Source organism: Tetrao urogallus, assembly GCF_951394365.1.
Source record: "Tetrao urogallus genome assembly, chromosome: Z".
Lineage (NCBI taxonomy): Eukaryota > Metazoa > Chordata > Aves > Galliformes > Phasianidae > Tetrao > Tetrao urogallus.
The window spans coordinates 47,669,696-47,695,285 of record NC_136816.1 but is presented as its reverse complement, the minus strand read 5'-3'; the positions used below and the strand labels follow the sequence as shown (position 1 = coordinate 47,695,285).

At 41.1% G+C, this 25,590-nt stretch overlaps 2 protein-coding genes across 2 annotated transcripts; one reads left to right on the top strand and one right to left on the bottom strand.

The window, feature by feature from the left end:
* Positions 1–1,377: 1,377 nt before the first annotated feature.
* CDC37L1 (cell division cycle 37 like 1, HSP90 cochaperone) lies at positions 1,378–10,413 on the top strand (the record flags this gene model as incomplete). Its single annotated transcript, XM_079548825.1, has 7 exons — positions 1,378–1,473; positions 2,774–3,055; positions 3,768–3,858; positions 7,972–8,087; positions 8,391–8,513; positions 9,093–9,248; positions 10,312–10,413. The coding sequence occupies 7 exons, from the start codon at positions 1,378–1,380 to the stop codon at positions 10,411–10,413; spliced, it is 966 nt and encodes a 321-aa protein (XP_079404951.1).
* On the bottom strand, positions 9,904–25,238 carry AK3 (adenylate kinase 3; the record flags this gene model as incomplete). The annotated part of the gene is made up of 6 exons (XM_079548826.1): positions 9,904–9,928; positions 14,496–14,615; positions 15,897–16,015; positions 18,718–18,890; positions 21,567–21,686; positions 25,091–25,238. The coding sequence occupies 6 exons, from the start codon at positions 25,236–25,238 to the stop codon at positions 9,904–9,906; spliced, it is 705 nt and encodes a 234-aa protein (XP_079404952.1).
* Between the last annotated feature and the right edge of the window lie 352 nt (positions 25,239–25,590).

Sequence of the window (25,590 nt, the reverse complement as noted above, 5' to 3'; positions counted from 1 at the left end):
TAGGGGGATATTTTTTAAAAGGGTGGTGAGGCACTGGTACAGGCTTCCAGAGAGGCTGCGGATGTCCCATCCCTGGAGGTGTTCAAGGCCAGCTTGGATCTTTACTGTCAAGGTGCAAACTTATTTTTTGTTACCTCCCAGATTCCAGGTGAGAACCAAGCTGTTTAAAATACTGAGATCTTCCAGAAGCTCCAAGAACTGAACATGCATCACTCATGTCAGTAGAGTCTATATGTCTGTATGTCTACAAGGGCTTCTACAAAAGTAATGTAACCTATTTTATTATGCTGGCCCAAGATGTCAGAGGTGGATGTTGGTGTTACGGCAGCAGAAGTGAGCCCTCCTGCCAATATTCCTTACATTTTGTTGCTGTGCAACGGATGGCTGCAGAGGGGCAGTCTGACAGAATGGTGTCATATGATGTGGAAGAGTGTACGAAGCAAAGGTATGTCATTGAATTCCTCCATGTGGAAAAAAAATGCACCCATTGACAGACACTGAATTTCTCCATGTGGAAAAAGAAAACGGCACCCGTTGACAGACATTCATAGATGCCCACTGACTCTTATGGGGATGTGAGCACAGTGAGGCAGTGGTGGTGCATCTCAGGAGTGGTGACAGCAACAATAACCCACCTCTACCAGTGTAGATTTTTACAAGTCATGGAGGCTCTCACTCATTGCTGGTGAAAATGCAGGTAATGGTGGCGACGACGTTGAAAAACAGTGAAAAACATTAGCTCAGAACGTGCTCTATCAAATAGAGCTATCGTGCCCTTTGTATCGGCTCCAATTTCTGTGGAAACAAAGGAGGCATCACTTTCGGAGCTACCCGCGAACATACGCACACGGCGCTTTCAGGGAACGCCCGCTCGTACCCACACAGTTTTGCTGTAGCGTTTCGCACGCGACCTGCAGACACCCCGCGCTCTCACCGGAGGGCACCGCGGGGCTGCGGATCGGGCACGGTAACCCGGCCTCACCGCGCGGATCTGAGCTCGCAGACCACCTCTGACGGCGGCGCTCGGCGAGACGCCCGCCCGACCGCATCGCCACGGCGACCGCGTTCCGGTGCTCTCCCTTTCTTCCCCCCCCCGCCCAACAACGGGGAGCCACGAGAGCAGACGCGCAGCACTACGCGGGCTAACAGGCAGCCGACCCTCCTGCCATTCCCGCGCGCCGCTGCCGGTCGATCGTCCCGTCGGTGCTGAGCGGTGCGGCGCCCCTCGCGGAAAGCTCCGCCCACTGACCGCGGGGGCGGGCGCTCAGCGGCGGTATCGCTGCCGCCCGCTAGCTATTGCCGGAAGTGGTGCGCGGCCTCGCTTCCGGTGAGCTACCGAACGGCCGGGGGCGGCGATCGGCGGTTCCCGCAGCCAGGATGGCGCTGTGGCTCCCGCGGTACCGGGACGGCAGCGCCGCGGTGGAAGAGGACGGGCAGCGGGAGCTGTCTCCGGGCTCCCGACAGCGCCTGCAGGTACGCACCGAGCTGCCGGCGTCGCGCACCTCCGCAGCCCATGGTGGCGCAATTCCCCGGCCGTCGCGGGGCGCTTTAGCGCCGCCGGCCCCGCCGCCCCGCCCGGCTCTGGCCTGTCGGGGGGAGGCGGCCGCGAAGGCGGGGGGGGCGCGCCGTGGGGCGGGGCGGGCGGCAGCGCCTGGGGCCGGAGCGAGCCGGTGGAGGGTGGGGGCTGGCGGCCGGCGCTGCCCGCGGGTAACAGTTTCACGTCTGGTAAGTGGCGCGGGGAGAGCCGCTCCGGAGCGATGCCCTCGTCAGTGTCTGAACGCCGGGTTTGTGGCCTGTGTGCTTTTCTGCAAGCCGGCCTCCATAAGTTCATTGCCGTGAGTTCTTTGCGTTCGTGTGTCATCAGCCTACATCACACGTAGCAGCCGTTACCGAGTCCTCCAAACAGTGAGGTTTTCATCTCTGAGAAAGGAAATGCTCCAGAGAGTTGGCACAGAACTTTGAAGCAGAAGAGACTCCCCCCATGTATGCTTTCAGTTTGCGTCGGCCTTCTTGTCTCTGAGTCAGACATTTTCATAGCACAGGCTTTATGAGGTGGCCCCCGAGAGCTGAGGGATGAATATGTGTGGAGAGGGGTGGGAAGGCACAGTGGGGGTGTACTCCCAGCACTCCTGGATTTCTGAGCAGAAACTTCCAGCACACATCTGGAAGCAATGTAAGTGCTGGTGCTGAAGAGGTTGTTCTCTCCTAGTACGAGTCAGCGTGTGATAGATTTGATCAAAAAGAGTATGCTTGCGTTGGGCCTCTGCCACTTCATAACTTGCATTGTTTTCAGTTGTCAGTTCAAAGAAAGATGTTGGCCATCTGTTGAACTACTCCGCATTGGAATGCAGGCACTTTACTGTTGTTATCTTACATCACAAAACTGATACTTCTAAGAAGTGTGTGTTCAAAGTATTTATCCAAGGGTTCTCTTAGTTATCTGTTGCTAGCATTCCAGCCAGAGGGAGATCACAGGAGAACCTTTCAACTGTGTCAGAAATAGTCTTCAGATTGTATAAATATTACTGATAGCAGTACTTGATTCAAGATTTTGCTAATACACTTATAAAATTAATATAGCTTGAGGAAGAAATGTCATCCTAAAATCCCACCTGTACTAAGCCACACTTAATCACTCTTGCAGATAGAATGCTGCTTCTGAGATGCCTTCCAGATCAGCCTTATCTTTAGCATTTAAGCCTGTCTGCTCCTATACAATTTGTGAACTTGTTGGTTTTCCCTCCATAAAGAGCACGTCTGATTTTCCTCACAGACCTATAGCCAAGAGATCGAATTAGCCTGCCAAAAAGAGAAAGAGTTTGTGAAGCACTCTGTAGAATGCACATGGAATCTTGCAGAAGCCCAGCAAAAACTTGGTAGCTTAGCACTGCATAATGCAGAATCCTACGATCAAGAACATGCTCAATCAAAGACTGAAGTTGCAGAGCTGAGATGGAGAGAGGAGGAGTGGCGAAGAAAAGAAGAAGCACTAAACCAAGGGGAAAGACAGGACCTATGGAACACAGATCTTGTTAGTAAGGAGGTATTTAATAAGGTATGGCCTATTTCATTGTGCATCAAAACATATATTACCCTCATTTTTCATCACACTTGTTAGTTTTTAGTGCAAAATCACAAGGTGTGTTAAATGTTTTCTTGTTTACTTTTATTTTGCCTCATGGAAGGGAGTAAGCTGCACTCATGCTACACATCTAAATGACATTTCCTTACCAGAAGTGGAGATCAGAACTTGTGTGGTCATAAAGTACATATATTACCAAACTGGGTCAAACAATTGCTTCTTCACACCAAGAGTCTGCTTCTCTGCAAGATTCTCAAATATAAAACAGTTTGCTTTTAATACTGACAACTGCAATATAGGTTATTTAGCAAAAACTCTTTTCAAGTAGAATATCTGCTTTGCTTTCACAACTTAATTTGAAATAAGAACACCTAGCATATCTCATAATTTCACTGATTTAGCTGCATCAGGGTTGCAGGGTACGTTATTCTTGTGCAAAAATCATTGTGTGCCTTCCTGAGTACTGACTTTTCTCTGAACTTTTTTTTGGCTAGTGAACTATGATGAAACTTTCCAAGTCTGTTATTAGGCAATATGCTTGTTTTAAAGAAAATCTTCTCAAGCATGTGATGTGACTCTTAAATTAGAATCTTCCTTTAGAGGGTAACATGATGACATGTAATAGTCCTGTATATTGCAAAAAGGTATGGAGATTTGTAGTAGTTACAGTCTTTGTCTTCCTCAGAGTTTTATTAATCAGAAAAGAAAAGAAACAGAAGATGAAGATGCAGCTGAGTCATTTATGAAAAAACATGAACAAAAGATTAGACACTTTGGTAAGTGCACTTTTTCCAACTTTTCCGGTTCAAATCTCTACGAACTTCTTGAAGGTTTACTCATTAAGGAACAGAACAGGTGCTAACAAATGGAACACCTGACTAGCAGACTGTCTAGCTTTATTTTATCAGACACATAATCATTTCAAAGTGAAATAAGGTGTAAACTGCTTGTTAACACCTGTGATCAGTAGGACCATTAACTAAAAACTAAGCCTAAGGTCTTAAAACCAAAGTCTAAGTAACTTTTTTTTTTTTTTTGCTGTTCATTGGAGAAGTTAGGGATATACATGGAAACATACATAAGTCCTGTATAGAAGTGAGCTTAGGATTGTCTGAAGCTGTCTCCTTCTAAGAAGTGGCTTTCTGGTGGTTATTAAGTGTCAGAGGGAATGATTGTTAAAGGTAAACATCTGTAAACATACTGTGTGTATGTGCACAGTTTTGTTTGTTAAAATTGTATTTATCTATCCACTAGGTGTCACTTTAGTTCCATTGTAATTGTTGAACCTCTAAGCAGAGCTCATTTTGTAATCTGAAACTGTGGTGGTCCTGCTAAGTACTTCCCATTTTTTTTTGCAGGCTGTTTACAGACAATTATGTAGTATAGCCATATGTCAAATTTCAGACCAATCAAGAATTGGACTGAGTTGGCAAAATATACCTGGTTGTATGAGCTGAGTTTCACAAAATTGGCTTCTAGGGATCTCCAGTTCAGGCATGATACTGCCATGGGTATGTAAATAGTAGCAGTGGCCATATGCGTATCTGGACTACTAAGTGTACTGATGACATAATCAGAAGATGTCTTCTCTGCTATGAATTTCAGCAGAACAAACTGGCTTCATTGTGTTTCCTAGTCAAGAGTTAGGCAAAGTTACTTTGTCTAAATTCAGATTAAGCAATTATAGAAATAGTCTTCCTACAGAATGTGGGGGTTTTTTTACCTCTTTAATTCAAAGTCATGCTGTTTTAATTCAAAATAATTATGTTCCTAGGAAAAAGTATGTTACTTCCTTCATTCTGTGCTTGCTGCTGCCAAGGGGTAGCATAGACTTCACTAGCCATATAGTGTAAGCCCTTTTTCTGAATCCTGCTCTGCCTTTAATGTAATAAAGAATTTATGTAGAACATCTCTGCTGCTGAGAAAGCCAAAAGAAATATCCATCATTGGTTTCTCTTAGATATTTATTCATCAGAATTAAGATTAGTTTAGGTCATATTTAGCAGAGTTATATGCTGACAGATGAGTATAAGCTTCTATGTGTGGTACTGCTTGGCAGCAAGTTATTTGACTGGTAGTGATATATGAAGAACAGCTGTATAATAAATGAATATATAGATGTTATAATTAAGAAATATACAAGAAAGTTAGTCTAAACAGGTTATCACGCTAAAGAAGAATAAACAGAAGGCTTACTTTTGTCCTGGGCTTGCTGAGAAGACTCTAAGAAGAGCAATCTCCAGAAGAGACCCTTCCCCACTGGTAATCAGCTCTTAAATAGGTCTAGGAGAGGTGGCGCAAGGCTCCACCCCTTCCAGTGGCACATGAGAATTGCCTTCACCTGTTTTCTGTGGCTGACTCATTGCTTGCCTCCGGTGATCAATCAGAGATTCAGGCCGTGATTCAGCAGTTCCCAGACAACAGCATGAAGTTGCATCTGGGGAGGCTCAAGATGGGAATTGGTTCTTTGACCAAAAGCATGTTCAGGAACAGATTCCCCAAGGCAGTGGTCCGAGCCTCAAGCTGCCAGAGTTCAAGAAGCCTTTGGGTAGCACTCTCAGACATAAGGTCTGAATTTTGAGTAGTCCTGCTTGTAACCAAGGGCTGGACTTAATGATCCTTGGGGATGCAACTGTGATTCTCTACAGGGGTATAAATGCAAGTAGCTTACTTGAGACTTACTGCAAGCTTGATTTCAGAAAAGCCAAATTCTAACTCTTCAGGGAGTTAGTCAACAAAACCCCCTAGGAATCTGTCCTTAAGGACAAGGGAGCAGAGCAGACATGGCAGGTGTTTAAGGAAGCTTTCTTTAGGCCACAAGAGCTCTCAATCCCCAGGTGTAGCAAGTCAGGAAAGGAAGGCAAGAGACAGGTGTGGCTGAACTGAGACCTGGTGGTCAAACTGGAGAGCAAGAAGAAAATGCATAGGCAGTGAAAGCAGGGACAGCTAACCTTGGGGGAGTATAGGGATGCTGCTGGGCTTTGTACGGGTGGAATCAGGAAGGCCAAGGCCCAACTGGAACTGGACTTGTCAAGGGACGCAAAGAAGGGTAAGAAAGGTTTCTATAGGTACATCAACCAGAAAAGGGAAGTCCAGGAGGGCATGCACTCCCTAGTGAGCAACAAAAGCAGGCTAGTAACAACAGGCAAGGAGAAAGCTAATGTACTGAATAACTTTGCTTAATAATAAGTTTTCACTAGTGTGTGCTCTACATATAGCTCTTGTGTGGATGGTTCAGTAGGTGGCAACTGTGGGAGTGATGCCCCTCCTACTGTACATGAAGATCAATTTCATGACCAACTGAGAAACGTGAACATCCGTAACTATATGGGTCTTGGTAAGATGTTTCACAAAGTCCTGAGGGAATTTACTGACAGTCACCAAGCCTGTCTCTCAATGATATTCGATAAGTCATGGCCGTTAGGTGAAGACTGCAGTGTCTGCAAAGAACTGTATGTTGTATTCATTTTTAAGAAAGGTAGAACAGATGACCCAGAGAACTACCAACCTGTTAGTCTCAGCTCATTGCTGGGAAAAATGATGGAACAGGTCCTTCTGGAAGCTATGCTAAGGCATGTGGCAGAGAGGGAAGTGATATGAGACAGCCAGCATGGCTTCACCAAGGGCACGTTATGCCTGATAAACTTCATTACTTTTTATGATGGTGTAGCTGCATCAATAGATGTGGAGCCATTGCTGTCATCTGTGTGGACTTCAGTAAGGCCTTTGACAACGTTCCCCATAACATCCTTCTCCAAACTGGAAAGATATGATGGATGGATTGTTCAGTGGTCAAGTAACTGATTGTGAGATCATACCCACAGTATGTGGGTATGTTGGTGGGTATGACCACAGAGTAGTGGTCAATACCTTAATGTAATGATGGGAGACTAGTAACAAGTGGTGTCCTTCAGGGGTCAGTATTGGGACTGGTGATCTTTAACATCTTCATCAATTACATCAACAGTGGGATTGAGGGCGCTCTCAGAAAGTCTGCAGGTGATACCAAGCTGTGTGGTGCAGTCAGTGTGCTCAAGGGATGGCATGTCATTCAGAGAGACCTAGACAGGCTCAAGCAATGGACTCAGGTGAACCTCATGAGGTTTAACAAATCCAGATGCAAGGTGCTGCACCTGTGTCATGGTAATGCTCACAATCTCTACGAGTTGTGGGATATAAGGGTAGAGCGTGAGTGGCCAAGCTGGAGTTGAGCCAGTAATGTGCCTTCACATCCTAGAAAGCCAACTGTATTCTGAGTTGCACCAAAAGAAGTGTGCCCAGCAGGTTGAGGGAAGTGATTCTGCTCCTGTGCTCTGGTGAGACCTTAACCTGGAGTACTGCATGCAGATGTGGAACCCTCAGTACAGGAGAGTCATAGACCTGTTGGAGCGCACCCAGAAAAAGGCCAGAGAAATGATCCAAGGGATGGAATGCCTCCCATATGGGGACAGGTTGAGATAGCTGGAGCTGTTCTGCCTGGAGAAGAAAAGGCTTGGAGGTGATTTGTTAGCAGCCTTTCAGTATCTAAAAAGGAGATGTAAGAAAGAGGCAGACTCTGTAGCAGGGTTTGTGGTGATAGGACAAGGGGAAATGCTTTCAAACTAAAAGAGGGGACATTTAGATTGGACATAAGAAGTTTTTTAAAATAGGGTGGTGAGCAGTGGAACAGGTTGCCCAGAGATGCTGTGGAAGACTCATCCCTGGAGACATTCAAGGCCAGGCTGGCCAGGCTCTGAGCAACCTGATCTAGATTTAGATGTCCCCATTCATTGCAGGGGAGTTGGACTTGATAACCTTTTAGGGTCCCTTCCAATTCAAAAGATTGTTTGATTTGCTGCATTGTATCACGTATCCGTTTCAAGTATCTCAACCTATGTTTCTCTAATTAGGTATGATGAGAAGATGGGATGATAGTCAAAGGTTTCTGTCTGACCACCCATATCTTGTAAGTGAAGAAACGTCTAAATATCTCATGTTATGGTGCTTTCATCTAGAAGCTGAACAGGTATGAAGATCTTTAAATTGTTTGAAAGTATACAGTTTCCCACTTGCACTTTGGAAAAGTCGTCCAACTTCATTAGCTGTTCAAGTGTTCCCCTCTTGCTTACTCTAATTGGAGGAAAAAGCTACATAAAATGTTGTTGCATTAGGTCTAGTTTCAGTGAAGTAACAGTCCCCTTGCTTGTGTGGCTCTCAGTTCTTATCTCTTTAGATAATGAAATAAATTAATGGTGAACTGTATAAACATAGTTACAGGAAATATATTTAAATTGTAACTTTTAACCTTTTTTCTTTTTTTTTTCCCCAGAAAAGAGCTCTGATGGAACAAGTAGCACACCAAGCAGTAGTAATGCAGTTTATTATTGAAATTGCCAAAAATTGCAATGTGGATCCAAGAGGCTGTTTTCGTCTATTTTTCCAAAAAGCCAAAGTAAGTGACTGTATAATGATAGTAGAAACTCTTGACATTTTACAAGGAACCAGTATTTTAAAGTAGGTTTTTTCCTAGCTGCAAGATGCTAAGTATTTTATTCACTTAGTAGTATGGGGACATGTTTTATTAGCAGTTCTTCATAGATATTTTGCTGTAATTCCTATCTTAAAAATGCAGAAGAAATGTAGAAAGACTCAAACTGGTTTGCTGTTGACTGTATTCAGTTATTCATGTCTGATGGGTCTTAATACCACATTAATAGGAGCTCAGTCAAATCCTTTAAGAAGTTCTGCAGACTGAGTCAACTTGTGCATTTCTCTTGGCCAGAATGTTAGAACAGGCACCTGTTTTTCTAAAGTTAATAAAAGAAGGGCTAAAATGAGATTTCTTTTTACACATCTTTAGATGAATAAATGACTTTGCTTTTGTGTTTAAGTACTACAGTTAGTCTTAGTGAAAATTTAGGTATGATTTTTTTTTTTTTTGGCTATTCATTACTTTTTCAATAAACAAAAGGTTTGCAATTCATAAAATAATCTGTTTGAAATGAGGATACTTCATTTTTTCTTTTTGCAGACAGGAGAAGGCTATTTTGAGGCATTTAAAAGTGAACTTGAGGCATTCAAGACAAGAGTAAGAATCTGGTCGCAATCAGATAGCTTTCAGGCTATCTTACTATATAATCCCACTATCAATCCTAGTCTTGTAGAACAGCTGACATCTTTGTCACAGGTAAGTTTATTACTTCTAGAAATGAACTTAACCAAATTGGGATTAATTCCTATGTTGAGAAGTTGTATCTTTCTGCAATTAAAGAGAATTATTCCTAGAACAGAGCACTCAGGATATAACTTCCAGTATTATCAATATGCAAGGCATATATATACTCTTTTCACCTGTTAGAACTTGTCTGGAGGAGGATCAGGGGAGACCTTATAGCTCTCTACAACTACATGAAAGGAGGTTGTGGCTAGGTGGAGGTCAGCCTCTCCTTCTGCGTAACTAATTACAGGACTAGAGGCAATGGCCTCAAGTTGCACCAGGGTAGGTTCAGGTTGGGCATTAGAAGAAGTGGAGAAGTGTTGGTGGTAGCTGGATGGTTGGACTAGATGATCTTGGAGGTCTTTTCCAATCTTGGTGATCCTATGATTCTCCATCAGGAGAAGGTGAAAAGCAAATGTTCAGCACCTTTCTATTTTTGTTGAAAAAGAAATGCTGCATCATAAAGCTGATGCAATGATAGAATTGTATTCACACCTTACCACAAGCAGGGGAAGAGGCTTTTAGGTTAAAATAATCAATGCAATTCATAGGATCCTGCAGCAAAGTGAAGCCTGAAGATCGCCTGTTGTCACAGAAGAAAGCTTAAGGTTGCTTACATGTTTTGTTAGACTACTAGTGATGGCCATATCCTGGAATGAAGAAGCAACTGAAAAGATCTTCGAAAATCAGATATTAGAGGAGATATAGTTGAAACTACTTAGCTTTAGTTTTAATTTGATTAAAGTACTTTTCAGACAAGCTCCATAGTTAAATTCTAGTTAATGTACAGTCTACAGTGCTAGAAATACACCAAACACAATCTGTGCTAACTTAAATTTAAAAAAAAGAAAAAAGGCACTTTAACACAGTGCAGTAATATTGGGTAATGAATTTTTGTAAGCTTATTTTATTAGTATTGCATGTTTGTCTCATCTTAAGGTAGGCAATATGAAGAGTCTGTCTTCAAGCTAGAAGTTCTCCTTTCTCCCTGCGGTTGTGGAGAATTAAGCTGTCGATTTTTCATCTGTTGCAGAACACAGGTGATCTACAAGGTTCCATAAATACAAATGTCTGCAGTTTAAACTCTGTGATACAAAGAGATGAAGAAGAATCCAAAATGATGGACACAGTATAGCATTGTTAAGACTGAGGCCAAGTACCTTTTTTTTTCTTAACAAAGGAAAGAACATGGCTATTTTCTTGACACTTATTTTTCTGGGTACTGCACTTTATTTTTGGTGTCAGATTTGTTGTTGTTTTTTGTTGGGGGGTGGGTTGAGCGGGGGGGGCGGGAAATTCAGAAAAACTTGTAATATTGTTTGAAAAATGTGCTGCTAGGTTTTTGGTTGTCCTTGAAGAGCAGGGTTCTCATATTGCTGAATGTGAAACTGGATGTGTTTTCTGCTACTAACCTTGCCTTTCATAACGTTAGAAATCAAAGTATGATAAAAGAATCTGCACAAATACAATGTTTACAAGAAGCAGTAGATTCTTGTTAGAATCTGCTATTGTCTTATCACAGATGTGGATGTCTTACTCTGAATTGGAGATCACAACTGTATTTACGCTACCTTGTTCACATTATAAGCTCTCAAATTCGGTTATCACTAATAGCAATAAATCAGTATCTGGTATCAGTATTTCATATCTGGATGGATTAGGTTAAAACACTGGGTTTCTACCTCTACAAAGGGGATTTAAATGTCACATTGTGCTTCATTAAAACTTGGTTTTGTCCTAAAACATAATCAACACTTGTCTATGTATGAGTGCCAAGCTGTATGCCCTCAGGTTCTGATTCTCATTTTTCTAAAAAAACTTAAACTATTTTTTTAAAGCCAAGGCTCTGCATGGAGAGAAGTATTTGATGAAGGGACAGGGGGAACTTTATGTACAAGGGCTAGGAAAATATATAGGATGCTCCGAAAGTAATGCCTCATATTCACTTCTGTGGAAACTGCAATAGATGAAAGAGCATAATAACGCTATTTGAAAGGACACATTCTTAGCCACAAAATAGCTATTGGAACACTATTTTTTCAACACAGTCTCCACCATTTACTTTGTATTTTCACTAGCCTGCACGTAGTCCTTTTAAAAATCAGTACCATTAAAGGTGACTCACAGTTACCATAGCTGAAAAGTGCCTCTCACTGCCTCGCTGTATTTGCATTCACTGTTTGAGCTCCATAAATGTTTAGCAAGTGTTGATGAATATCAGTGGGTGCAGCTTTTTTTTTCTTTTTTTTCTTTTTTTTTCTTTTTTTTTCTTTTTTTTTCTTTTTTTCTTTTTTTCTTTTTTTTCTTTTTTTCTTTTTTTCTTTTTTTCTTTTTTTCTTTTTTTCTTTTTTTCTTTTTTTCTTTTTTTCTTTTTTTCTTTTTTTTCTTTTTTTTCTTTTTTTTCTTTTTTTTCTTTTTTTCTTTTTTTCTTTTTTTCTTTTTTTCTTTTTTTCTTTTTTTCTTTTTTTCTTTTTTTTCTTTTTTTTCTTTTTTTTCTTTTTTTTCTTTTTTTTCTTTTTTTCTTTCTTTTTTCTTTTTTTCTTTCTTTTTTCTTTTTTTTAAATTTTTTTTCTTTTTTTTTTCTTTTTTTTTTTTTTTTGTGGAGGAATTCAGTGACACACCTTTGCTTCATATGCACTTCCATGTCAGATGCCATTCTGTCAGACTGTCAGACTGCCCCTCTGCTGCCGTTTGTCACACAGCAACAAAATGTAATGGAATACTGGTGGGGAGGTTCAACTTCTATTGTCATACCACCACCAACATAATGAGTGCAACATAATAAAGTAGTAGGCATTACTTTCAGAGCAGTCTTCATATTTAAAGCTATGTCATGATAACATCTTTCAGAGTTTCAAATGTAATTCATATGGTACTAAAGTGAGTTAACAAAATGGTCAGCTTAAGCAGTTAAAGTGAAAATTTATTAAATGGTTTGTTTTAGGAGCTAGAAATCTAAACCCTGTTTTAAGATGTCCCACAGAACCTCTGCAGTCAAGAATCCTATCCTGCTTTACTACTGCTTTAGCAGTTCTACATATAAAAATCTATACTGTAGTTCAAATATGCCAATGAAAATAGCTTACATTTCAAACAGTGCTATAGGTTTCCAGATACTTTAACAATATTGATTTAATTGTAAGGTTGGGAAAGTATCTAGACTCCTAGTAGCTTTGCCAGTATACTTACAGTTGATTCAGACAGATTCAGGCTAAAGCTATTCTGAGACTTGTTTGCAGCTGTGGGCTGAAAATAGAGCAAGTCTTAAGTTTACAGTATATACTACATTATTAGTGTAATTGCAGTGGCAGAAACGAGAACTTCAGCTCAACTGGCAGTACCTTTTCCTGTACCTAGTGTTTGTTCCCTACCAGTTTCTTTGCTGACAAACTGAGGATAAAGGAGATCTGTCACAGATGGAAATTATATATAAAGCATATTAATTTGACAGTTGCTCCAGAGTAGAAAAAGTGAACACTGCCTCCTAAGTTAATAATTAAGGGAAACTAGCAGCTTCAGATTGTTCCTTAACTAAATTCTTGCTATATACATGTGTTATAAGGACAATGTATAGTGCACAGTGATTTGTAATTGCTACTACTAGCAGTAGAGCCACATTTATTTACCAACCTGTGATACACTGAAAGTTATTTTTTTATGTGTAATTAAAATTTCTTGACTTGTGGGGGGAAGGTCTCAAACCACATGGAGGGCAAGAAAGCAAGCATGGTTTCTTTTTGTAGAAATAAGCAGAAATGTAATGAGAAGGTTTTACAAACTCTACAGCACCCATCTTCTTCAAGACTTGCTCAGTATTGACAATAGTAAAGCTGTACATGAATACGCAGACCAAGGTATGACAGCTCTGCAGTTAATAAGAGTCAATGCAAAAGGAGACAGACCTGCATTAGCAAGACAAGACGGCTACCTCAGACATTGCTTAGACAGAGTTGTTTCATCCTCAGGTTTTGCTTATCCTTCTTGAAACTCAGACTGGTGAACATTAAAAAAAAAAATCCACTGAAGAATAGCAACATCTGCATTATCTGGACTGTTAAAAGCATAGTATATAGAGGTTTGTGAATCCAGTTACTTAGTGAATAAATTAACAAAAGAGCTGGTCAGAGACATGAATTAGCAGTATGAAGTCATTAAAACTGTGCTTGCTAAATTAAAATTTGCTCCATTAAAGAAACTAATTTGACAAAGGGAAATCTTATCACAGGCATTTGGGAAGAGCAGCTTTTTGAAAGACAAAGGGGAAGATAGGCAATTTTGACCAGTGTATCTCTACAGGCTTACCAAATTATACTAACTACTCAGTGTCTGCTTTCTTTTTACTAGTGAAGCTTTGCACAGCTGCTCAAAGGCAGAGGCTTTACCAAATGAATTTGTAAGTCATTCAAAATTTTTCATGCCAATAATATAGCCAAAGGCAGAAATAGAACCACAGCAATAGGGCAAATCATCCACTAAGTCTCAAGGGTAACTTAAGCCCAGCAAAACCAGTAAAGCTAAGGAATGTTATCATTTTATCTGATTAAGCTACCACTGTATATAATTTTTATTTTTTTCCCCCACAAAGGCTGAGCAACTGAAAGAAGTTGCCAAGGAAGCTGTGTTCAAAGTCAGAATGAGCAGAGCTTTCAGCAGCCTGATAAAATGAAACATGTCCTTACGTGTTAGAGAGCTTGAACTAAATGACTGCTAAAAGATCCCTTCCAACCCAAACTGTCCTGTGCCAGTTTGGGGTTGAAAGTGCTTCCTGCAGCCACAGTCCCTCACAGCTTCTGGGAGGCCACAAGTCAAGCATTCAAGAAACTTCCTTCCATACCTTTTGTCACTGCTTCACACTGCAGTTAGTGAATGATTAAATCAGCAAAAATCCTCTGTATGCTATATTCTGAAACGTATCTCCTTCACTATTATTACCAAACACGATTATTTTCTGATTAACAGAGACACAAGAGTATCTGCTTTTGTTAAAGTCAATTACTATATTATGAAAATCAGGCATATTTTAAAATTAAAAACAAATACAGTGTTGACGAGAGAACCAGAGAAGACATAGTTTTATCATAATGTAATTTAGGGACAACAGTAGGCTTTAATTATTGATCAGTCTGGTACACTGCTTAAGAGTAATTATTGATTGCTGAATCTTGTGTAATCATGTGTGTGCTATGACCAGTGAGCAGAAGTTAGACCTAATTTCACCTGGGAGTGGCAGTGTCTTTCTGGCTCACATCCGGCAACTTGGTTTGGAGGAAAGCATAGATATGTGGCCAGATTTTATTAGTTTCTGTTCCAGAGAAGGATTTCAACAGCCCTTTTTCCCTGAGGAAAAAAAAAAGAAAAAAGTGTTATAGAAGTCAAATTGCCTCAGCCTTCCAGGATCCCTGCCTCGCTTTAAGATTGCCCTGGCCAAAGTGTACTGATGTGTATGCGATTTAATGCCAAGAGCAACCAGAACATTGGGAATGCAGGTCTACATGCATTAGTGTGTTCTTCAGACAGTATACTATTGGCCACATCAGTTCAAAAAGCTGGTAGTTGTCTACAGAACAATTAATAAAACTTATTAGAGGTAAAACTTAAGAAGCAGTCAAGCCATACAGCACATCCTATATGGCAGTCATCCAACTGACTGCATTTTAGAGTCAGATCTCGAAAATCAAGCCAGGCACAATCAGAATGTTTGGAACTCTGGTAGCTAGTCTTATCTGCAGTGTGTCATTAGGCCTATTTACAAGCTCGTAAACTTCAGAAAGATACTAGTCAGGAAAAAAAAATTCTAGATTGAAAACAGCTATTTTTCTAAAACTGAACCAATCCAAAAGATAGAGCTCCTAGTTTTCTATTAAGTAGTTTTCCTAGAGCATAATAAAGGGCGGTAGATACAAAGAGATAGAGGAAGGGACAGTTACTTCAGGATGTTCTTAAAAGAAGTCTAGTGTGTTTACCGTAGGTGAGGTAAGACGACAAATCTCTATACAGTGATCAAGTATTAACCTATTTATTACTAACATAGATAAAGCAATTTAAATAAAGCAGAGCAGACCAGCTTAGCATAAAGAGAGACTACATACAGTTCTACTCTTCCACAGTGCAAATGGTATTATTCTCAAACAGCTCGTTGTTCTATGTGTGTTGTTAGCTTCGTATGTAACAATTCTATTCTTAGAACAGACACCTCTAAATTCTCATTAACAACTTTTCTATTTATCAGTTTCTTGACCTCTTGCTGTATTACAAGGACTTCTACACATGCAGAAATTAAAAATACTGTGAAGGTTTCCAAGAAAGGCACTGTCTCTGTTACCCTACTAAACAGACCTACATCACTCAGATCACTAATATAATTCACTGAATAATGCCTAGCATTATGTGTAAAGCTAAAAGCAGCTCCAATGAAAGGCTGTTGTGCTAAGCTGGATCATCAGAAAGTTTCATGCAACAGTCAAAATCTTACTGATTGTACTATTTTTGTTTCTTAAAAAGGTAGTGAAAGATACACTGCTACTCATACCACACCGACTGTTTTAAGAACTCTATAACTACAGGGATTTTTTCCTTGCTGTGCTAATGTGGAAGAAGCATAGTTATTTTACTACTTACCGATAGTATTCTAGAACAGGTTTTGTTTGTGCATCGTAAGCCTGCAGCCTCTTGGTAACCGTCTCTGGCTTATCATCATCTCGTTGAACAAGGGGCTCTCCAGTAATGTCATCAATGCCCTAATCATAGTTTAAAACCAAATGCGTTGGTTAACAGCAAACACTAATGTATATTTCTGTTTGTGTATTTTTTCATTTAAATTATGATCAGATTTCAGGTAGTCCAAGTGTAGGTTTCTGCTTATAAAGATAAAAGCTGCCATCTCTATCTTACCTGGAATATAAGAAGTTGACTTTCAAGTAAGATATTCAATTACTATAAAAATACTTTCAGAGTATTTACAGAGAACATGAGGTTATCATTACTTTACTGATTAGGTCTCTGGAACGTTTGCTGAATATTGAAACATGTAGACAGAGCCTTCTGATATGGTTTTGGCTGGGACAGAGTTAATTTTCTTCACAGAAGCTCATGTGATGCTGAGTTTTGGATTTAAGAGGAAGAAGAAGGTGGTTGGTAATATGTTCATGCATAAGGGCAAGCAAGCAAGAAGCTAATTTGACCTTAGTTTGATGACAGCAAAATGGAGAATGGAATTCACGATCCTTTTTAAGTCACACTGCAGAAGACTTAATGTTTAGCAACAGATAAATATGACAGCAAAATATAACATGGAAGCCAACAGAAACAATTCTACAGTTCAGTAAGCAGAGGCATGGGCTTACTATGTGACAATTCCTACTCTTGTACACATTTCAGACCAGTTTCGCGAAGGGCTTGAAGTGGTTAGTGTGCTTTTAAGTCTTGAAACAAGCAACAGCCAAGGAAATCATCAGTCACTGGCACAGTGGAAGATACAGGAACCTCGTTAAGAATTAACTAGTAGCTTTAAATGCATCTCCTTAGCTGCACTGAGTTGTGCACTTAGTTACAGAGTAACACACCATACAGACATAGGGGACTCTCTGTTCCTTCTTACATACTAATTAAACCGTCAATTATTTTCATTTGTTCCAAAAGGCAAGTGTAATCTGACATCTGAAGTGGAAATATTAGTTATCTTTTAAGTACAAAGCCTATTAGACAACAGAAATGTTCCTTCTTCCTGCTTGTTTTTTGGCAGTTTCAAGAACCAATGATAAATGTCAGTGTTGAATAAGCTGCCCTGTTTATGAAGGCATGAAGAAAACTTGTTCCAGAACATGTCTGATATTAGAGATATTAGAGATTACATGGTCAAACTTACCTTCTTTATATTATACAATAATTTAAAATATTCAGGGGTTTCTATCTAACATCTGTGAAGGCAACCATAATAGTGCCTTAGTTGCACCTGTTAAGTATCAGGACTGCAGTTTTGTATGAACTCTCAAGCCACAGTCTTTTAGTTTTCATGAGTGTATGGGAACTGCTGAATCACGGCCTGAACCTCTGATTGATCACCTGAGGCGAGCACTGGGTCAGCCATGGCAGCACAGGTGAAGGCAATTCAGTTGTGCTGCTGGAAGGGGCGGAGCCGGGCTCTACCTCTCCTAGACCCATTTAAGAGCTGGCTACCAGCGGGGAAGGATCTCTTCTGGAGATCCACTCTGCTGGAGTTTTGTAAGCGAGCTCAGGATATGGGTAAGCATCTTTTCTGCTTTGGTGTAGTAACTACATAGCCAAGCACTGGTACATCTCATAACTATAACATCTGTGCATTCATTGATTGTACAGATGAGCAATTAGGTGGCTGAAATTTTTTCAGAGCTACCAGACAACACAGACAACTGCATTGGACCCGTTCAGTGTCATTCCACAAACTACTTTAATATGTTGTGATACACTTCCTTCACTAATTACGTGATTGGTAGAGCGGAGTGCATAGTAGAGCTTTTATAGCTGGAACCCACTCTGCTATGTCTGGTAATGCTCTGTTGCTGCTTGTCTATGTTCTTCTGCAATTAAAAGTAACCATAATTTAAATTCCAGTTTTAAACTATACTTAATGTTTGCAATTGCTCACTTTAAGCAATTTCACTGGTATTTCACTGGATTCTTTTCCTGCAACACTGTAACCTCAAAAATACAAAGCCTGCTATAGTTGTGATGCAACTTAATAGAACTTCCAGATAAAATGGGATGCTGCAACAGGTAAGTTATTTAGAGTTAAGAATGATACAGAACTGAGTACCTAAAAAAAATTTAGGGTAATGATGTATATCCATTATATTATTAGCTTACTGTTCTTGTTTTACAACACCTCAAGCTTTAAGCTTTTTGTTCTGTTGAGAAGCTTCTCATACTACCAAGTTCCTATATCTAATTTTGCAATTAAACAATATAACAACTGCCCCTCTAAAAATACCCTGATTAAATGGTAATTAATCAGGAAAAGTATCAAGTGGATATCTGTGACTGGTACATTACTTAATGCGCACCCTGGATACAAAGAATGAGTCCTCTAGAGGAAGGGAAACGACATTTCAGACTGCACAGTTAGTAACTGCAAAGCAGGCTAAGATGACACCCAGCTCACATGAAGGTGTGCAGGTCTTCCAGATCAGTGAATAATACGAGCTTATGAAACAGTATGAGGAGCTGGCATCATGGTGTTTCATTCTGCAGAGGGCAAGCAAATTGCCCATGAGCTTGAGCTTCTACCTGGGCATTCTCCAAGAGGCAGTGTGTTAGCAGAGAGTTTCTGTGCTCTAAAGAGACAAAACAAATCTTTTTCTTCTGAACTACTCTATTTTGCAATAATGTACATCAATATTTCACTACAATTCCAAATGCAGGGCAACATTTATTTAGCACCAGTATCAATATGTGTACTGCTTACCTGCACTTTGGGGGGACTGAATTCAAGGTTGTAGACTCTGCCACTACTAGGGTGGATCCAACGTGCAGTGAGACGACATTTTATGGTTTCAAATGGTACGTCTAGGTCAATCACAGTGTCTATTTGACACTCTTTATCCAGGGCTTGTGCCTGAGCAACTGTTCTAGGGAAACCTTTATGAAGGAAATAACTCCATAAGTATCCAGAGTTATGAGAATTTGCTGGATTTCAACAGTAGAGAAACTGCTGGTCAGATAGAAAATGTGTATTATCATGCTGTAAAGGCTAAAGAGACATCAGATTTTTCTGATAATTTTTTCAGCAGATTTTTCAGTTTCATGGCACTATTGTTGAATGTCTTCCAGCTTCCTTTTCCTCAGTTCATATAGGCATCTTCTCAGAAGTGTAACAAACAAGCAAAAATACCCCATATTCATATGTATTATGCACCAATTTACTCACAAAAAAAAAAACCCACCACAATATGCATATTTTGAACAATAAAAGCCATAGGCAGCTCATTCTAAGAGGAACAGAACAATCTACAAACACTCGGGACTGCTCTTATTTTCTTATTTTCTCCCTTTGCATTAAAAACAATATATCTACCAGAGACTGTGAGTACACTGAGGCCTTGACTTTGTTGATCCTATTTCTGCATGTCCAGACAGCATCCTTGTATTCTTTCCAGACTCTGTCCCTACTTCCATTACCTGTACATTTCTTATGTATATTCTTATCCCTCAGTTTGACCAGTAACTCTCCACTCAGCCATGCTAGTTTCCTGCCTCTCCCATTTGACTGGGTGTGCTGGGAGATGGAGATCTCTTGTACTATGATTCTGTGCTCTCCTTAAATATGCGCAAGCTCTACTCTGTTCCTTTGTCCTTAACGACAGCTTCCCAGGGAATCTCATAGTTAATCAAACAGATGGAAGTTCACTCTTCTCAAGTTCAGGATCCTGACCTTGCTTCTTGCTAGGCCCATATTCCTCGAGATCATGAGCTCAACCCAGGCCCAGTGACTACATACCAGGCTGCCTCCAGTCTTAACCTCTTTAATGATGTCATTTCCACTGGTGGATCTATTAGCACTTCTCCCCTGGTTGGTCACACAGCCTAATGTCTGAACCAGAAACTTGTTTCCAGCAGGCTACAGGAGCTTTCTGGATTGCTTGCAGGCCTCCATGTTGCTTTCCTAGCAGGCATTCCAGTGATTCAAATACCCCATGAGGATAAGAGCCTGCAACCACAATGCTTCTTGTAGTTGAAGCAAGAAAGCCTTATCAACAGGCTCCCTTTGATCAGGTAGCCTATTAAACCCATAGGCACAAGATGTCCTTTATTGGTCTAATCCCTAATTTTAACCCACAAGCTCTCAACCTGATCATGGCTGTTTCTCAGAAATAGCTCTGCACAATCTCAATTTCATAACATAAAGGGCAATTCCCCCACTATTCCCTGCATGTTTTTTCTGAAAAGCATGTAGCCCTCAATTATAGTGTTCAAGTTGTGCGATTCATCCCATCACATTTCCATGCCAGCAATTACATCATAGTTTTCTAACTGCACCATGGTTTCCAACTCCTGCTTAGTTTGCATGCTGCATGTGTTGTTGAGGAGCTCTTCACAGCGCCTTTGAGATTAAAAATCGAAGGTTCATGGCACTGAAGAAGTATAATAAAGCACTACAGGATGGAGTTTCCCTTTTTCCAGTCAGGGGGAACTTAACCAGACTGCCATGACTTCTCAGATACGATGCACTGTGGATTAGCAGCTTCATTCACCAGTTCCCTCAAGACCATTGAATACATATCATCAGGTCCCATGAACCGATGCACCCTCAGATTCCTTAGATGGTCTAAAAACCTATTTTCTACAGTATATCCACTATTCTTCTCCCTGACCTTGCTTTTACCTTCTGTGAATTAGGGAGTGTAGCTGGAGCACTTGCCATTGAAGACTAAAGCAAAAGAACTGAGTATCTCAGCCTTTATATCATAGGTAATTAGGTCTTCTGTTTCCTTCCAGAGAGAGCCCACATTTTCCCTGGTCTTCTGTTTATTACTAACACAGAGCAGTATGGATGTTTCACTCCCTCTAAACAAAAAGCCACATCAAAAACTTTTCAGTTTTATCTACTGAGACAAGCTGTGGTCAGAATGTGAAAACACATACATCCACACTAGACCCTATCTTTGTGATGCACAACCAACTGTACTCCCAGGGGCTGGGGTAGCAAGAACCCATCAGTCCATGATAGTGTGGTAAAGATATTTTCTCCTAAGTGTGAATGCTGAAGCTATAAGCTTACACTGAAGAATCCACATGCAATTTGGTCTAAAGGAGGTCTTTAAGAACAATGATTTATTCCTGAGCACTGGTTTTGTTAGTGATTTATTACACATGGCACTTACTGCTGTTTCACATGCTTGCCTACTTTTCTATTTACATAACTACTTCAACCCTTTCTTCAAGTGTTCCACACTCCAAGGACTGTTTAAAAAAACACTTCTCAATCCATATTTTAAAAGAAGCCTCTGTTATTGGAGGGGAAATAAGAATTAATAGAATTACCAGTTTTGAAATGTTATTTTTCAGTAAAAGGGCCTTTTCAACATAAATTAATGTCCCTTTAACACTCTGAAAGCAGCATGCATCCTGTGCACTTTGCAGCTGAAGAAACTGGAGCTGCCAAATGTTTCAGCAGAAGCTGGCAACCTACACTGTAAAATACCGTGCCTCGAGGGTGGTGCCAAAGGTTAGGTATCCACTAGTGAATCAAACAAACCAAGCTTTCTAGTGCGTATTTCCTCTCCTTACATAGTAATATCCGATATGGTAACTTACCATCCAGCAGCCAGTTGTATCGATCTAGACCTTTTAGCTCATTCAGCATCAGCCGTGTCATGATGTCATCTGGAATAAGCCTTCCTTGATCAATGTAGGACTTGGCAAGCATTCCAACTTCTGTGAAATAAGAGGAGTCATGTCCCAGTACCTGTGACCTCCAGCAACTAAAAAAATGCCAACAACCCTGTGAACACTTGGCTTTGATCAGGATGGCACAGATCAGTAAAGTTATTAACCAGACATTGGGATCTGATTTTGCAAATGTATCAGATTAATTTGTTTGGACTGTGGCTCCACAAATAGCAACAGAGGCATTCAGTTTACTTCTAACCCCACAGCCCAAAAATAATTTTACTGCTGAGTATTTGAAAGATAAGTTCCAAAAACCAGGACGAGTCCTCAAAACAAGAATAAGGAAACATTAAGCATCCAAGCTCCGTAATGACGCCAGCCCTCAGATTTCCTGCTGAGGAATTGATTTTCTCAGTTTAATGTCTAGTTATTATTCTATGACTTCTCTATAAATGGAAACTCCACAAGTATTTAAGAGAGCAGCACACAATGAGGCACACATGCCAGAACAAGTTTTTATGATTACCAGAGTTACAAGATGTTTATAGATGTTGTAAACTATTTCTAGGAGTGCACATCCACTAGTACTTTCCCGTGACGCTGACTACCCTTTAATACCAGTTGCTTAGCCCACCAGCTTGCTAAGATGCCCTTTACACATCACAGATCCAGATATCACACTCTGATATCACATGCATTGTCATGCTGCAGGTCATCTAAGTCATGGGAACAGCCAGGAGGAAATCCATTTGCCTGAGCTCTACTCTGAGCACAAAGTCTTTGTGGCCTTAGTTTATAAAGCAAATAGCTAATTTAATAAGTCACCTCAAATAGCACCTAAGTTGTTTTGTTTTGTTTTATCGTGGATTTGCTTACGTGTTTATTAATGGACAATTCAGATCTAGTAAGCTAAACAAGAGGATGGGATGGACTGACATTACTGATACACAATAAGACCACTTCCAGCAGGAAGCAGTAAAAAATGCCAGCCCCATCGCCTGATGCAGTATTGAAAGCTGTACAGTGTACAATTGAATATGCACTTGATGCCCAAATCTGTTAGATTCATGCCACCATATTGCTCAAGCCACAATGATCTAAGAGTACATGCAATGCAAACCTGGTGGAAAATGGTAATACCAACATTCTTTGTAAAGACAGGTGAGCTGTTGGGCGCAGGCAGGTGAAGCATATGGCAAGTTATAAGGCAGACATGTCTTATTATTTGAACTGTGGAAGAGGAAACACAGCCTGTAACTGCAAGCCCCTCATCTTCTAGAGCCAACTATTGCAGGAGGAAAAAATAATCATGGAATGATAGAATCAACAAGGTTGGAAAATACCTCCAAGATCATCCTGTCCAATCCCTACCACCAGTATTTCCCCACTAAACCACACCCCTCTGTACCACACGTGGAGATCCCACCTCCAGTGACCTCAACCATCTCCCTTGGCAGCCTGTTACTGCGCCTAACCACTCTTTCGGAGAACAAATTTTTCCTAATATCCAACCCAAGTCATGACTATTAACCGAAGACTTGAATAGTCAGTTAGTTGTGATGGAGAGGGGTTAGTGAAGTTTTGTTGGTTTGGTTTGATTTGGTTTAAGCTTGGGTCTGAGACTACCAGTCCTTGGCTTTAAAAGGCAACACCATTTTCTTTCCTGTCAAAGCAAAAAAATGGTATTTCTGCTAAAAGTTTTTCAGAAAATTGGCTTGTCCTAACTGCATACAGCAAACAAGCTTCAGCCACATTCAGACTGCAGGCTGCTAAGCACTGTAGAGACTGTCACCAACTCTCCACTCTCTGACATAGCAGAACATGGCAATAACTGCAAACTGCTAAGGACACTCATGCTCAAAAGGACTTTTCAACAAAGATTGCTTTCAAAAGACAGCAAGTGCTAAAAATAGTTCCATACAGCAACTGGTTATATTTAATTTTCCAAATTTTTAACTATCCAATTTAGCTTTACAGTTCCTAAAGAACTAAGCACTGCAAGACTCCGTTATTACCAAAGCTCTTTTCCTCCTTCCCTCAGCTACATTGGTCCAGGCTCTTTGAAGTGCCTCTCATTCCAGCTTAGCCCTTTCAGCATCCTACCCACTCTCACTACCTTAATATTCACCTCAGACATTCGGAGACTGTTTCTGCAAATAGTAGCTTACTTTTAATAAAATTAAAACAGAGCTTCATGTGCAATAAGTCATGAATGGAAAACTCCATAGTCAATTCCTTTAAGTTCTGCTAGCTAACTCTGAGTGAATTTCAACACCTCCTACATCGTTCACTGATCTCTCACAACAAATTTGCACGTTTCCACTCTCCTTCAGATCCTTTAATCTGTCCACACTTCTGAGATCATTTTTGCTGAATCACTTTTCTTTCCATTGCTCCAAAACTCCCTTGTCAAATCAATCAGTGGGTATTTATTCTTCTCATACACTCCTCAGCTTGACTCTGTTTACATTCTTTGATCCTGCTTCCAAGGTGCAACACTTTCAATGGGCACAAAAGTAATCTATTTCATAAACAGTGTGTTTTCTTTCTCTTTTGGGAAGTCTTCCATTCTCACTGGATCTTACTTAACCTGAAGGTTCATAGCAGTAACAATTTTTGTTTTGTGAGTCTCTGAGAGAACTTATTCTGACTCTACAATCACACAAAACTCTGGATGTGTTCAGATATGCATGCAGAGGTGGTGCTCCTAGCAAATGTTTAACTCGGACATATCAAACACAGTGAGGTCAGTCAACCGAGCTAAGGCCATTACTCTTACAAAGCGAACATGGTTTGTGTGAAGATATGTGGAAATCAAAACCAGCTGATTTCATAATGACAGATCATTTTTTCATTTTCAAGGATGTTCACAAATTTTCAAAACCAATACCAACAGTTACGTAACCATGCTGCTGCTTTGCTGCTGCAAAGGTAGGTGGTCCTTCACAAGTTCTTCCAACTTGTGAGGCACCAACACCCTCACTTTACCACAAGCAGCCACAAGTGGTTCCTGCAAGATTTTCAGCCCCACCATGAATAAAAGCAGATCTGCAAGCCAGAGGGTGACCTGTCATCAGTAAAAAAATTAAAAAAAAAAAAAAAAAAAAAAGAAGAGTTGCACTGGAAGAGAGCCAGAGATCAAGACAGGACAACACGGTAAATCAGATTAAGGCAAACAGCTTGAAAACTTTGCCTTTGCTTTTCAGAACAACTTTCAGAAAAACTTTGCTTTTCAGAACACCCCCACTGCACACATGTCTGCCCATTTCGGGACAAACACTTCCGACAGAGGAACTACGAGGAACTCCGCGGCCTCACAGCCCCTGGGACAGGCCTCGTGTGGAGCTCCAGGAAACGTAAGCGGCAAGGAGACTGGTGCAGAGCTTTCCGTTTCCCGCGTGCTCTGGGAGGGCCCGGGACTGGCGGCGGAGCCACCCCCCGCCGCTCACCTGTCTTCTTCTGCATGTTGTCCCTCAGCATATCTCCGCTAGAGAGGTGCTTCATGCCGAAGTGCTTGATGATCCGCGCCGAGATCGTGCCCTTGCCGGAGCCCGGCGGGCCCATGATGACGGCGCGCAGCAGCGGCGGCGGCGCCATCCCGCTCGTCGCCGCGGCTGCCGCGCGCAAGTCCCGCGGCCTAGGCCGGGGGGGGCGGACCGGAGCGAGAGGGAGAGCGGCCTGCAGCGGCGCCGCCTACCCCCGGGCGGTGCCTCGTCCCGGTGCTGGGCTGAGGGTGGCGGGAGGCCGCGGAGTGCCGGTGACAGCTCTCCCGGTGAAGGAGCTGTCAGCACGGGGGAGAGAAGGGAATGATCTTTACAGTACACAAAATAACCGCCAAAATACTGATACCCAAGCAAGCCGCATTAAAACGAGAAGCATCAGACAGCCCTTAAGCATTATGTCACAGAATCACAGAATTGTAGGGGTTGGAAGGGACCTCCAGAGATCA